This window comes from Poecilia reticulata, linkage group LG3 (genome assembly GCF_000633615.1).
Source record: "Poecilia reticulata strain Guanapo linkage group LG3, Guppy_female_1.0+MT, whole genome shotgun sequence".
In the NCBI taxonomy this organism is placed as follows: Eukaryota; Metazoa; Chordata; class Actinopteri; order Cyprinodontiformes; family Poeciliidae; genus Poecilia; species Poecilia reticulata.
The window spans coordinates 6,750,024-6,762,676 of record NC_024333.1 but is presented as its reverse complement, the minus strand read 5'-3'; the positions used below and the strand labels follow the sequence as shown (position 1 = coordinate 6,762,676).

Sequence of the window (12,653 nt, the reverse complement as noted above, 5' to 3'; positions counted from 1 at the left end):
TTTTTTGAAGTTCATCTTTTTTTCTGTTCCAGTAAAAGAAAAGTTCACCTTGCTCTTTTTTTTGGAGGCCCGAATAATCTGCACTGTGTGTACCTCTGGCAGTTTGATGGATCAAGTAATTACGTGCAGATAGCAAAAAAATAAATTAACTGATCAGATGGGGATTTGCAGTTGGCAGCGGTCGCTAATAACTGGCTGACTAATTAAGCGCTCAGCCGTGGGAATGGCCAATGACCCCCGTTTGCTGAATTTGAATGAGGGGTGAGGTTATGTCGTCATAGCGCCGGCTAACCTCTTCACATTCTCCTCCAACGTACGTCATCACCTAAGCCTCTCCTCCCTATTGCCCTCATAGTATATCCTCTCTTGTACCCAGGTGGCAGGGACATGAGGACACAGATGGCTGTCGCATAGCGAGTCAAATCCCCCACCAAGACAATAAACACTCCCCAGCTGTGTGAGGCCTCGTTTCTGGGCTCTGATGACTTACCTGATCCTCCTGTCTCCCTCAGGGCCGTCCACACCACCTGAGGAGCTGCAGCTGAGAGCTCTGAACTCCTCGTCTGTGCTGGTGAGTTGGCGCCCTCCGCTGGAGCCAAATGGCATCATCGTCAGCTACAGGATCTTGTACACCGTCAACCTGAGCGAGCCTGAAGATGAGTGGAGGAATCTCTCTGAGGATGGTACGTTCTCTAGTAACGATTGCACGTTCATAGTCGAGCTACTGGACGCAGCTCTTTGTGTCACAGCTGGTGTCGCTCATGTTCTCTTTCTCAGGGGGCATCTTTAGTATGGAGGTCCACGGTTTGTCAGGGGGGACTCTGTACTTCTTTAAAGTGGGAGCTTCCACAAAAGTGGGATCAGGGCCTTTTTCGCCCGTTATGGATGTTCAGACTCCGCTGCCCACGTACGGTATGAATACTGCTTCTCTGCTTCAGCTAAACGCCCCACAGTCCTGCCCTGCATCACTGTCACTGCCACATGACCAACCTCCTCCACTCCCCTTCCTGAAACACAAACACAACAAAACGGAGATAAACATTGAAGTCGGCCCAGTTTTAGTTATCGATAACGATACAAATGTTAATGCAGACATATCGTGCGTCCTTAGTCAAAAGTAAAAACTCAAAACTAACTGAGAGTTTGGGGCAAGACTTGAAGTTTAATGTTCCGAGATGTTTTCCATCCAATATGTCTGAGCTTGAACTGGCACATTATAATATTCTGTCCTACAAACTCTCATGTGGATATTTTCAGTTATTTGTGAAACAGTTGAGAATCATGCACTTTTTTTGTGTTTCGCTCTATCACATAAAACATCAATGAGAACGTTTGAATGCAAGCATTGAACCAGGACCATAGAAACTGTCTAACAAACAAAATGATCTTTCACTTTTCCTTACCTTTTACTTTGAAACTTTTCGAGTGAACAGAGTAACACGTTATCTTGTTTGCATGTGACACTGTGAATGGAACTGGAGACGGGTGGGTGGCTGAGTTTTCCTGCCATCTGTTTTTTTTCCTCTTCTGCTAATCCACACTGCCAATACCCAGCATGAATGAATATGAACGAAGGTCTGCTTTCCACGAGTCGAATACAGCCAAATATCTTAACGAAGCATTAACGTTACCTTACGTGAGAAATAAGTCCATCCTGTCTCAACTGTGCTGATTTCAATTTAGCCATCATTCCAGCCATTGCAGTGTTCCTTAAAGCTAAAGTAAAAAATGTTTCTAGTGATTTATAAGTCAAATATGAAACTCGGTAGCAGGATGAAATATTTTTTTTACCTATCATCTACTGTAAAATTTGTATGTTTATCCTAATAGACATCCTAATTTTTTTCTGCTTTGCCTGTTTTGCCAGAGCTGGACATTCACGCAGTCACAGGCATCATAGTCGGTGTTTGCTTGGGACTTATTTGCATCCTCCTCTGTATGTGTTTCAGCTTTCGAAACAGCAAACCCAGGTCAGTGTCTATTTTGGTTACAATCCCTAAGAACATCCTGAAGGTGGATCTCAATAAATTTTAGTCCAACTAAAAGGGTATTTGGGTGATCCAGTTAAAAGAAGTGAAACTCCTGTATTTGACAGCTCTTTAGAAAGATATGCTAGAAGCGTTTATTTCTGTTAGTTTCAATAACTATGGGTTTTAGTAAATGAAATTATAAAAGTCAGGTTTTAGTTTTTTTTTTTGTTTTGTTTTGTTTTTTTATCAAAACAGTTTAATTTTTGAACATGTCTTGAATATATGACCATGGGTATTATCAATAATTTTACAGGTTCATCAACATAGAAGGCTCCTGTTAAAAAATGTACTCTTAATTTAGGGGAGTGAGTTTTCCATAAGAATTCCCTCTACTTTGATATTTTTTCACATACCCCTGTTCATTATTTCAGTATTTATTTCTCTTTCCGTTTTTTCTTTTACATTGTCTCTTGAGTGAGTGTTAGACTTTGTTAATTCATGGTAATTGTCATTGGATTGTTGTTGCACAGTTAACTAAAACATCATGAGATTCTCCTTAGTCCAGTGTTTTTATGAATTCTTTATTGTAACAATCTCTTGCTTATAGATATCTAAATAATTAACGATTATTTAAGTCATAGTTATCTCTAATTTCCTGAAAACCTTTTAAATCTTCCTCTGTTCTCTAAAGCCATTCCTCTTGCGATTCCTCCAATGTGTGAATCAGGAGTTAAAATGTACTGTCATATGATATCCTCTTTAAAGTTTGTAAATCTCTTGTTGTCTTTATATTTTTTTGGCCATCCTGTACCTGCCTCCAAAGTCTTGGTCTCCTTGTCTAACGGTCAGATTCCAACCCCTCACAGAGAGCTGTCTGGAGGCCTGAGCTCCACAGCCGTGACTCCTCAGGGCAGGAAAGGCGGCTGCCCTGCTCCAGCCAGTGTGCCCGAGTGCAGCGATAGCCACGAACTGGAGACGCTGATGCCTCCAGGCACCCAGGAGTTGGGTCAGCAGCCGACAAAAGACCCGGAGGAACAGAGTCTGATGGCAAGTTCTAATCCAGGGGGAAGGGGACGATGCTCCTGCACCTGAACCGAAGGTCAAAACCTTCAATGGGAGGCGGGGGGAGGAATATGGGGGAGGCCTGTAGTTCTTTACGTAGTTTTTTATGTCGATAAAGTGACGATTCTCACTTTGAAGCCTCTGATGTGCTGTTTCTCTCGCAGATTGCTTGGAATGGCTCTGTGAGTCATAACTGGGTCAACAGGATCACACGATACAGAGACACCATAACAGATGAGTCTCCAGCGCTGATTAATGGAGCACTCAGCATGTTCATTACTGCGACCGGCATGGTAACACAACCAGTGATGCACACTGATTTTTATGTGTCAATTATGAGTCTCTTCCTTTTTGTTAAAGCCTGTCAACATGTCAGTTTTCCTCTTTTCAATAAAGAGTTTGTCTGGGATTGAACACGGAAACATATTTTTGCAGCTTCAAAGCAGATATAAAATGTTTTATTATCAGCAGATTCTTTATGATGATTTTTATTTTATTTTTTTCTTAGTTCTCACTTTCTCCTTTAATATTGTTGTCCTTTCTTAGTGAGGTCTTCTTTACCCATTCTATGACTTTATTGATGCCACACGTGTTTTATTACTGGCCATCACAGCAATAATCAATTTTTTTTTCCATTTATTCATGTAGTTTTTTTTTCTTCATACTAATTGCTTTTTAGTTCTCACACTCACAATTCAACAGTGAAGAAAAGCACCTGTTTATTTTTCTTCTGTTGGTGTCAGATTTATATATACATTTGCAGCCAGCAATCCAATTAAGCCAACATACCGTCAATAACTGATATTTTAATCCGTTCAGATGTCTGACATTAACATGCATAGGATGTTATTTTATACGGCTGAAAAGGTTGAGGACAAGGTTGGTACCGAAGAAAGAAAGGGAAAAAAAAATTATAATTATGTTCATGTCAAGGGGCAAATCCAACTATTACTGGTAATTATTTTGATCTTAATTGCTTCTTTTCCTTTAATAAAGCACGTTGAAGCTAATTTATAGTCGCCCCGGTTAAAATGTTAGGGGTTTTGTGACACCTTCACAATGCAGTCTTGAAGCACTTTTGGAATTCCAGCATTTAGTTGAAGTTCAAGCTAACGACGCACCACGGCATGCATCGAAGCAGAACAGATGGGACTAAACTCGGATATTTGGAGACTTTTATCCTCCTACAGCGAAGGAGAGAAAGGTGAACAGAATCCAAACTTTTCTGGGGTGTACATCTAACAAAAGTTTGTTTTGTTTGTTTTTCACGAGTGAGGAGTAGCAAATACACGTCAAGCTGTGAATTTTGCGTACCTTTACACCCCTAACTCCATCTGTCCAGCATTTTGTATCAAGTACATTAGAGTATTCCCATCATATGAAACACTTTTTAAAGCTAGAGGCACTAGAGGCATAATCCAACGATCTACAGTTTCTTGTTTCTGGCATTTGAGATTTCCTCCATTGAGTCTAATGCTAGTGACAAACTTTTTAATCTGAATCCATATCAACTTTTGGTAGGATGTGTTTAAACGGAGGCATTAGGAAAATTCGCATTTTGCACATTTTTGTACTTTCATTTGGGTTTCTACTGCTTCCAAACCCGAGCACTTAACAAAACAATAAACACCCAGCAAAGCTAAGTCCGTTACTAAGCAACCCAAGTGGAGCTCCAGCACGTTTGGCTAGCTGGTTTTACTGCTGTATACGCTATACAATGGACGCTGGAAAATATAAGCATTTTGTTGTTGACTTAACGTTCAGAAACCACTGGCTGCATTCTTGTTGGCTGTGCAGGAGGCTCTACTTCTGCTTTTCAAAGATATAAGGTATAATTGCATATCTGTGTGCAGGCTTTTTCACACTTGAGTGTAAACGTTCGAGTTTACACTCACACGTTTAAATTTCTTCTGCAAAAAATGTAATGAACAATGTTTTGTTTAAGCTAAATGGACCTATCCTAACTTGTTCAAGGAACGCAATAGGTCACCTTTACAAACGGTTCAAGAGAATCCCCAGCTGAAAGCCCTAAAAATAATAGCAGCCTCATTGTGTTGCAGGAAACAGACGATCATATCTCCACGTCTTTGTGCAGTAACCAGGTGGAGGCAGAAGTCATTGTGCACTCTGAGTTGTCAGACCCCAGTGGGAGGGAGAAGGAGGAGGGCAGCGAGCGGGATTCTAACGCCACCCGGGGGCCGTCGTTATCAGAGGACGTGTATTCCCCTCTGAGTCGGCCGAGTTCGCCGAGAGAAGAGGCGGAGCACCTCAAAAACCTTTCGGCAGCTGAAAGTCCCCCGAGTCTTCCCTCAAGAACATTGGCGGCTCGTCACAGTGAGGAAGCAGAAGGCGCCAGGCAACAGCAGAACGGCGACAGGGAGCCGCAGCCGGACACACGCCTTACTAATGGCTTCCACTCTCCTAAGACTCCGAGGCCAATGCTGAAACCTGAGCATCTGGACATGGAGGGCTCCAGACACTGCCCGTCCGCTGCAGGGAAGGCTATCCCTGCCCGACTACCTTCTGCACCCTTCGTCAGCCCCGGCTTCGTGCACTCTACCTCAGCTGCTCACATATATCTGTGCCCTTAACTTTCATCCACGCAGGGACATTTCAGACGGTTTTTTTTTTTTTTTTTTTTTTTCCAGGAAGAATCCATGAAAAAAAACTAATTATGCACATTATTACTGGATTTCTTTCTCTTCCTTGCATAGTTTTATAGGTACTTTGAATCCATCATTTCACATATGTGTATACATAAGAAGTGTTTTGTTTTTTTTCGTAGAGGTCCAGAACTGTTTCAGGTTTTACATCTTTGTGGATTATTTCCAGATCACAAAAAGAAGACGGGAAAGTTTGAATACAAGCAGAGCAGAAGCTGAGTGAAGTCGCCCCCCCAGCCCAACTTCTTCAAATCAGACAAAATTGGTGTCAATCAACTCGACTATGTTTGTGCTGCTAAAGTTTTTGTTTATGCTGCTTTGGCTTTGAAGATATTAATGAAAATTTTAAAGGTCAAAAGGTCAACCAGTTCCTCTTCCCCCCTACTTTTACCAAATCCAAATAAAATTTAACTTTCATTAATATCTTCAAAGCCAAAGCAACACAAACAAAACTATTTGCAAACCAGCACAAATATAGTTGAGTTGATTGACACAATTTGAAGAAAGGGGAGGTGCGGGTGCTAGTTCACCTTTCATGACCCCTGGAAACATTTCTTAATATCTTTAAAATGATATCGGCACAAATGAAAATTTTTGCTGTACAAACGTTTGACACCAAATTTGCCTGATTTAACGAGGGGGGGTGGGGGGCAACTTCACTCAGGTCAGAGCAGAAGGGAGTGAATTATAGATGGGTTCTTCCTGTTGGTGGTGTTCCACTCGGGTAGGACATTACAGCAGGAAGTGATGGAGTAATTGGATGGGGTTTCATCAGTTGTGTCGGGGTGGGTTGCTTTATTGATATCCCCACAATGTGGCATTGAGAAATTAGCCTTAAAGAGTATTCACTAATGTCAGAGTTCAGAACACCCACATCCTGTAGACTCAGGGTCCAAACACTCACACAGGGATTCTAGCTAGCACCGGTCCTGTGTACCGTATACAAACATTTCCTGAGTGGAGAGTGGAGGGTACTGGGGGGAGGTTCTCAGGTGCCTGAATATTCTAGGTGCATTTATAACCTGTGTGTATTTTCTATTCAGTGCGAGTACAAACCATGTCAGAGTGAAGTGAACAAGGTTACAAGGTTCAGTAGATGTGGAGCCACATGTCCATTTGGGAGCGAGGGGGGAACTAGGTTTTTTACTGGTCATCAGAGAGGGGCTATCTTGTGTTAACATCAGAGTACCTCAATGTTGACATCGGTTGCATTAAGCTGGAGGGAAAACAAAGGGGAGATTTTACAGCAATCCATCTGCAGACCAGTCTCCTGATTTAGCTCAGCAGGGATGCACCTCTGTCCATACTGATGTCAGAACACTGTTACACAAAAATTAAAACTCTTCCAACGAGCCTGTTTGGTGGCTTAAAAAGTGTTTGCCCCTTTACAGATTTTTTTTTCTGTTTTTTTGTTGTTGTTGTTTTGCTTTCTTTTGTTTTTGGTCAAAGTTAAATGTTTCAGATAACCAAACAAAATTTAACGTAGTGTATTCACTACAAAATCGTTGTGAATACAAAAGGCTTTTTTTAATGTATTTTTTTATTAAAGTTTAGTGAAAGTCAATTTAGCTCTTTTGGAGGGTTTTCAAACATGAACGACATGTTTAAGGTCACCACAGCAGGATCTGTGAACACGACACGTGTGACGTTACTTAAACCAAATGCTGTTTTAGTTTTATGTCAGACATACTAGGAAGCGCACCCTCCAGAACTTTCCAGAGTTTTTCCATCTGTTCCAAAATGTTTCTTTTTTCTTTTCTGAGAATGGGGTCAGGTTGTAAGTTTGAATTAATTTTGATCAGCAGTGGTTTTGGATGTGAAACTCTTACATGAATTCAAATTTCACCTGGTTTTTCTTATTGTTGGAAGACAAAGAGCGACCTTAACTCCTCCAGAGGTTTGCCACTGTTTCATGTTTTGTCCATTTTGTGGATAATGGCTCTGACTAGGGAACAAAAGCCTCAGAAATGGCCTTGTAACTCCAACCAGACTGATGGTTGTCAATAACTTTGCAATCTGTTCTTGAATTTATTCAGGCAGGATTTGTTTTTAAAACCTTTTATCCTACTTCACGTTGTGGAACAGGTTCTGTTTGACTGATCTTTTGGTTCTTCTAACTGTAATTTGGCCTGTTAAAGGCCAGACAATACATAATAATAACAATCAGAGTTCAAACTTAAGTAGTGCTTTTTAGGAAACTCAGAGATGCTTAACTCATGACTTTCAAGGGGGGCGGGTTGTATTGGATAACTGTCCCCCTCTGAATAAATGGGTTTGTCATTTGAAAACTCCTCTTTGGATTATGTGCTATTGATTTGGTAATCTGAAACATGCAAGATTGACAAAAAGGTAAGAAAAAAAAAGACATCTATAAGGGAGCAAATATTTTTTTAGAGCAAAATCTATGGAAAAATGACCCCAGTTTTTGTATTTATGCTCATGTGATTTTGAATAAAAACAAACATGTTGAAAATATTTATTGTATTTTCGGTCCGATTCATGTTGATGTCATTATTGGTCGGAGCAGTGTTCACAAGGACTGGTGCATCCCTCTTTTCTTTTCTCTTTTTTGTCTCAACGTCACTACCTCATTTCTTTTCAGAAGGATTGTTCTACTTGTTTTACCCTTAACTGGCGCCTTTATACGACAATTTTTCTAAACTTGTCTGACTTTCAGCGCAAACAGAAAGCGTCGGACGGCGACTCTGCGGTCGTGCTTTTATATCAAAACAAGGACTGTATGTCCTTTTGCCATTTGTGGATTTTGTCTCTGTGTAAAAGTTCCCTGTTGCATTTTCTGTGCTCAACCAAAAGCCTTCGTGCTCGGTGGCTACTTCGTCAAACCTGATTGTTTGCTTCAGACGTTTTCGTGGAAGTGGGCATGAGATGTTTGTGAGTATTTGACAGTTCTGTAGCTCAACACATCAATAGCTGCACCTGGTGTCATTGTTTTGTGTCTTCTGTATCACAGCTTTCAGCTGCTTCCATTCTGCCCTGTATTATAAATAGACTTTCTGAAGGCTAGAAATTCTATGATTTGATTTGAGAGAATTTTTTTTTACTTGTGATGGAAAGAAGGTGGAAACTTTGGTTTGTACGACTGTAAATATATATTACAACTTACCATCTGTAATTCTTATACACTAGCAATAAGTTTGTATCCTTTTTTTTTTTTGGTAACACAAGTTGCTTAGTAACAAGTATGACCTTCTAAATTAAAACTTGGAAATCTGTAACAGTCCACACATGTCCTTACGAAAATATTATTCTGTCTTTTCACTTTTTGACACTTTACAGCCACACACACTTCAGTGTGTTCACCTGGGAAAGTAAATGAGCAGCCAGCACTAGCGTAATTATATAAATGAAGTGGAAAGAAATGATTGAAAAGTTGTTTTTTTACCAACAAAATGTGAAAAATATGGCATGTGTTCCTATTCAGTCCCCTTTAATCTGATACAGCAAAATAAAGTATACTTGTGGCGTTCCACAAAGATGAGTACTGGGACCACATCTGGTCGTTTTGCACATAATTGATTTTAACAGATTACATGGCATCCTGATAAAATATAGCCACTGATTTCCTTCAGAAGTTAACAAATGAGTGAATTGTCCATGTGTGAACTTTAATTTTATATAAATCCAGTTGTTCCGTGAAGAAAATGACTCAAGGTCAGAGAGAAAGTTGTGGAGAAGTTTAGGTTCACATATGAATCTTAACTGTTTCACCGTTTTTATTCTTAGAACATTTAAAAAAAAAAAAAACTAATTGAAATTTGTAGTGTGCCACTTTGTGCTGATGTGTCACGTAAAATCCCAATTAAATATGGTGAGGTTTGTGGCTGTAACATGGCAGAATGTGAGAAAGTTCAAGTTATTGCTCGTCTTTTTTCCAATGGTTTTCTATTTAAGCCAGACCCAAGCTTCCCTTTCTTTCCTTTCTCTGTTTCTACACGTTTCTGTGCAGCTGCGACGGTCTAACAAGCTCAACCCCAGTTATCACATGTTCCAGAAGCACCTCAGTGTGTTTCCATCAGCAAAACACTGTTTCCTCTAACACCTAACCTTTGTCATTTCAGATACAGTGCAAGTACATTTTGAAGAAGTCTATTCTTTTATTTCTTGCTTTCCAGTGTATATTTGTGATTGTGTTTTATTTTCTCTGTAGTTAATTTATTGACAGAAATGAATGTTCTTGAGTGATTAATTGCAACTTGCAGGAGTGAGGGAATCGTTAAAAAACATGAACTCACGGAAATACTGCTGCAGTTGAACAAATTGAAGTGCCAAGCCAGTTTCATTTGCAGCCGATCTTTGATGTCATGGCAGATTTGCATCACTGGCTAACTAAAAAGTCAGCTGTGAACAAATTGACGGGAGGCGGGTGAGGCGGTGGGTTGTAGTGTGTCGACAGCAATACACCTCGTGTTATGAGGATGTGCTCTGTCTGAAAGCTAAGGCAAACCAGTAGAGCCGTGCTTGTGTCGTATCGCCCCTGGAGATTTCTGAATACTGTAAAATCATCCTAGAAAGACTGAATATCTCAAAACCATTCCAGCATTACTCTCAGCTGTGATTAGCCATAGTAAATTAGCAAAGGTGCTAAAAGAGGTAGAAAGTATTGAACTGGTCAGGTGGAAATTGTAAAAATGTGACTTTTTTTTTTTAAATCATTGATCTGGTTGTAATGAACCCAAAACTATGATGGATCCAGCTGTGAACAGCAAAGATGAATGAATTCTTAACTTTAACTTCCAGGAACCTGTTAATATTTCCTTTCCTCTGATTGGCCGGCCACCTATTTGCCTCTTGTTTTTGTTTTTGCATCTTTCCCTCTCATGTTTACTGGAGTTATGGCGACAGCGTAGGTTACAATGCAGGTGCATCCACTGCGTTCCTCATAAGTCTGTTTCCCTTATGAGATCGGTTTCAGCTCAATTTTACCGAAATCCATGCAGCACAGCAACCATGCAGAAAATAATCAGATATCTACAGATATGCTTAACTGCTTTATTCCTTCTGTGATGCCGGTAGAAGCAGATGTGTTTGTTTTTACAAGGGTAACATTTATTATTTTTGATGGTCACTTTACAACAAAACAAAAACCACTGTTTTGTGTTCTGGCCGACAATCCAAATCTAATGTGAATTTGACAGAAAAGCATCTGTCCAGCAGCTCAACTAATCATTTTAAATGTTAAAAAAAAAAAAAAAAAAAAAAGTTAAAATATGGGTAGATTTCTACATTTTTCTGTTTTTGTAGTCTGACTGCAGTCATGGTGACAGGGATTCACAGAAAACCTGCTTTCAGTTTAAAGGACACCTGTTCTCCTCATGGAACAATCACATTGTTTTAGAGAAAACCAGTTTACCCAGTTTAAAAGGGATTTATTAAAATAAGACACCTCATGCTTGTTGGTTCTGATCAGCTTCTTGACGCTGCACCTTTTTTGTAACAACTGGGAAAAAAATTTTTTTGTGAACATAGATTTACCCCCAAAGAATTAGAAGCGGTTTTGTCTTAACCGAGAGACGATCTTTACTCATTACAGGTACAGGGTGGCTCTTGATTAGCAATGCAACTGTGAACAAATGTAATAGGGAGGAGGATTGGGATTAAATAACTTCATTTAGTCTAAAGGGGTAATAAGTTTATAGCAAAAAAACATAAGTTATCAGAGGAAAAAAAAAGTTGCTGTTTGTCTACAGTAGTTAAAACTTCTGATATCCACTTTGCTTTTCGTACTCCTCTGTTCAGGCTGCCGTTTCCTGACAGGAAGGTCTCAACTCAGGTCATCTTTGCATGAATTTGTAAAGGTTGGTGCCAGCATTAGGAAGCATGCCACCTGCTGCTCGGTGTGGTCATTTTCAAAAGTAAATCAAACAAGTTCTCGTATGCACAGATGATGTCTCGTTTTATACTTCTAATCTCTCCATGCGATTCTGCCTCTGTACTTTCTGGTGTGAACAGATTTTATTATCGTTGTTCTTTCTGCAGTAATATTTTACTCCGCTTCAGGACGGGACCCTCTTGTCTTCTCTGGTTTTTGTGTGCTGACTCTGTCCTGCTCCTCAGTGCGCTCGCTCCGTTGTAAACTCTGCTGCTCGCATCAGACGCCTCCGCCACCATGTGCTGACAGCAACCACAGACCATACTAGCAAATTATAGGAGCACTCAGAAGAGTGGCCTCTTTTTAGGGGCGATAATCAACTTTAACCTGTCATACTTACATTTTAAGTGCAATTTTCTTAGCCCATGAGACCATGGAGAGATTACTCACTGTAGGGGAAAAGCTACACTTATAAACCTCGACTTGTTCGGAGAAATCAATCAAAGGATGTGCTTTGCTTGTGCTCTGTGGAGATATTTCCTGTGTTGCCACGTGTGCAAATGTAGAAAAAAAAAATCTCACAATGCCTGAAAACTTGTCTTATGTAAATAAACCTCGACAGTAAAAAGTCATCCGTTCGGTGTGTCTTTGCGTGCGAATGTTTCTTGAACACAAAACGTGCTTTTGTTTCACTGACGCTCTTAGGATATTTACATTTCACAGCTGGGTGAAGTTTTTCTTGTACTTAGCTTCTCATCAAAGTAAACCTGTCAAAGAAAAGAGTTCCCACTTTCAGGCTGAACGATGGAGTTGCAGCTTTCACGCTTGTGGTACATGCTTGAGCATACTTAGATTTAGCTTCACACATAGAGTAAAATGAGCTAAAACGGGGCTGAATGGGCCACATTTTTCTGACGTTATTTTGTCATAAAAAATCGCACAGGGGTGAAGTTTGTAATTGTAGGATTGCACAACCTCCAAATTAACTTGAAAGATGTGGGGACTTTCCAGGACTCTATAACTGGGTCAGAATTGGGAAAACTCACAACAAACAAATTACAGTTTTGAAAAGGCACACAGGAATAATTATTTAAGTTAAGGAATAATATTTAAAACCCCACATCTTGT

The 12,653-nt window shown here is 40.1% G+C and overlaps 1 protein-coding gene across 4 annotated transcripts in view; it reads left to right on the top strand.

The window, feature by feature from the left end:
- Window positions 1–12,157, top strand: part of igdcc4 (immunoglobulin superfamily, DCC subclass, member 4) — a 58,482-nt gene extending 46,325 nt beyond the window's left edge. For all 4 annotated transcript variants that reach the window (XM_017304131.1, XM_008404757.2, XM_017304132.1 and 1 more), the window contains exons 15-20: window positions 513–683; window positions 778–912; window positions 1,868–1,970; window positions 2,837–3,017; window positions 3,197–3,325; window positions 5,093–12,157. In XM_017304131.1, the coding sequence (XP_017159620.1) occupies window positions 513–683; window positions 778–912; window positions 1,868–1,970; window positions 2,837–3,017; window positions 3,197–3,325; window positions 5,093–5,623 (1,250 nt within the window). In that variant the 3' untranslated portion in view covers window positions 5,624–12,157. The remainder of the gene's footprint in view (window positions 1–512; window positions 684–777; window positions 913–1,867; window positions 1,971–2,836; window positions 3,018–3,196; window positions 3,326–5,092) is intronic.
- The last annotated feature ends 496 nt before the right edge of the window (window positions 12,158–12,653 follow it).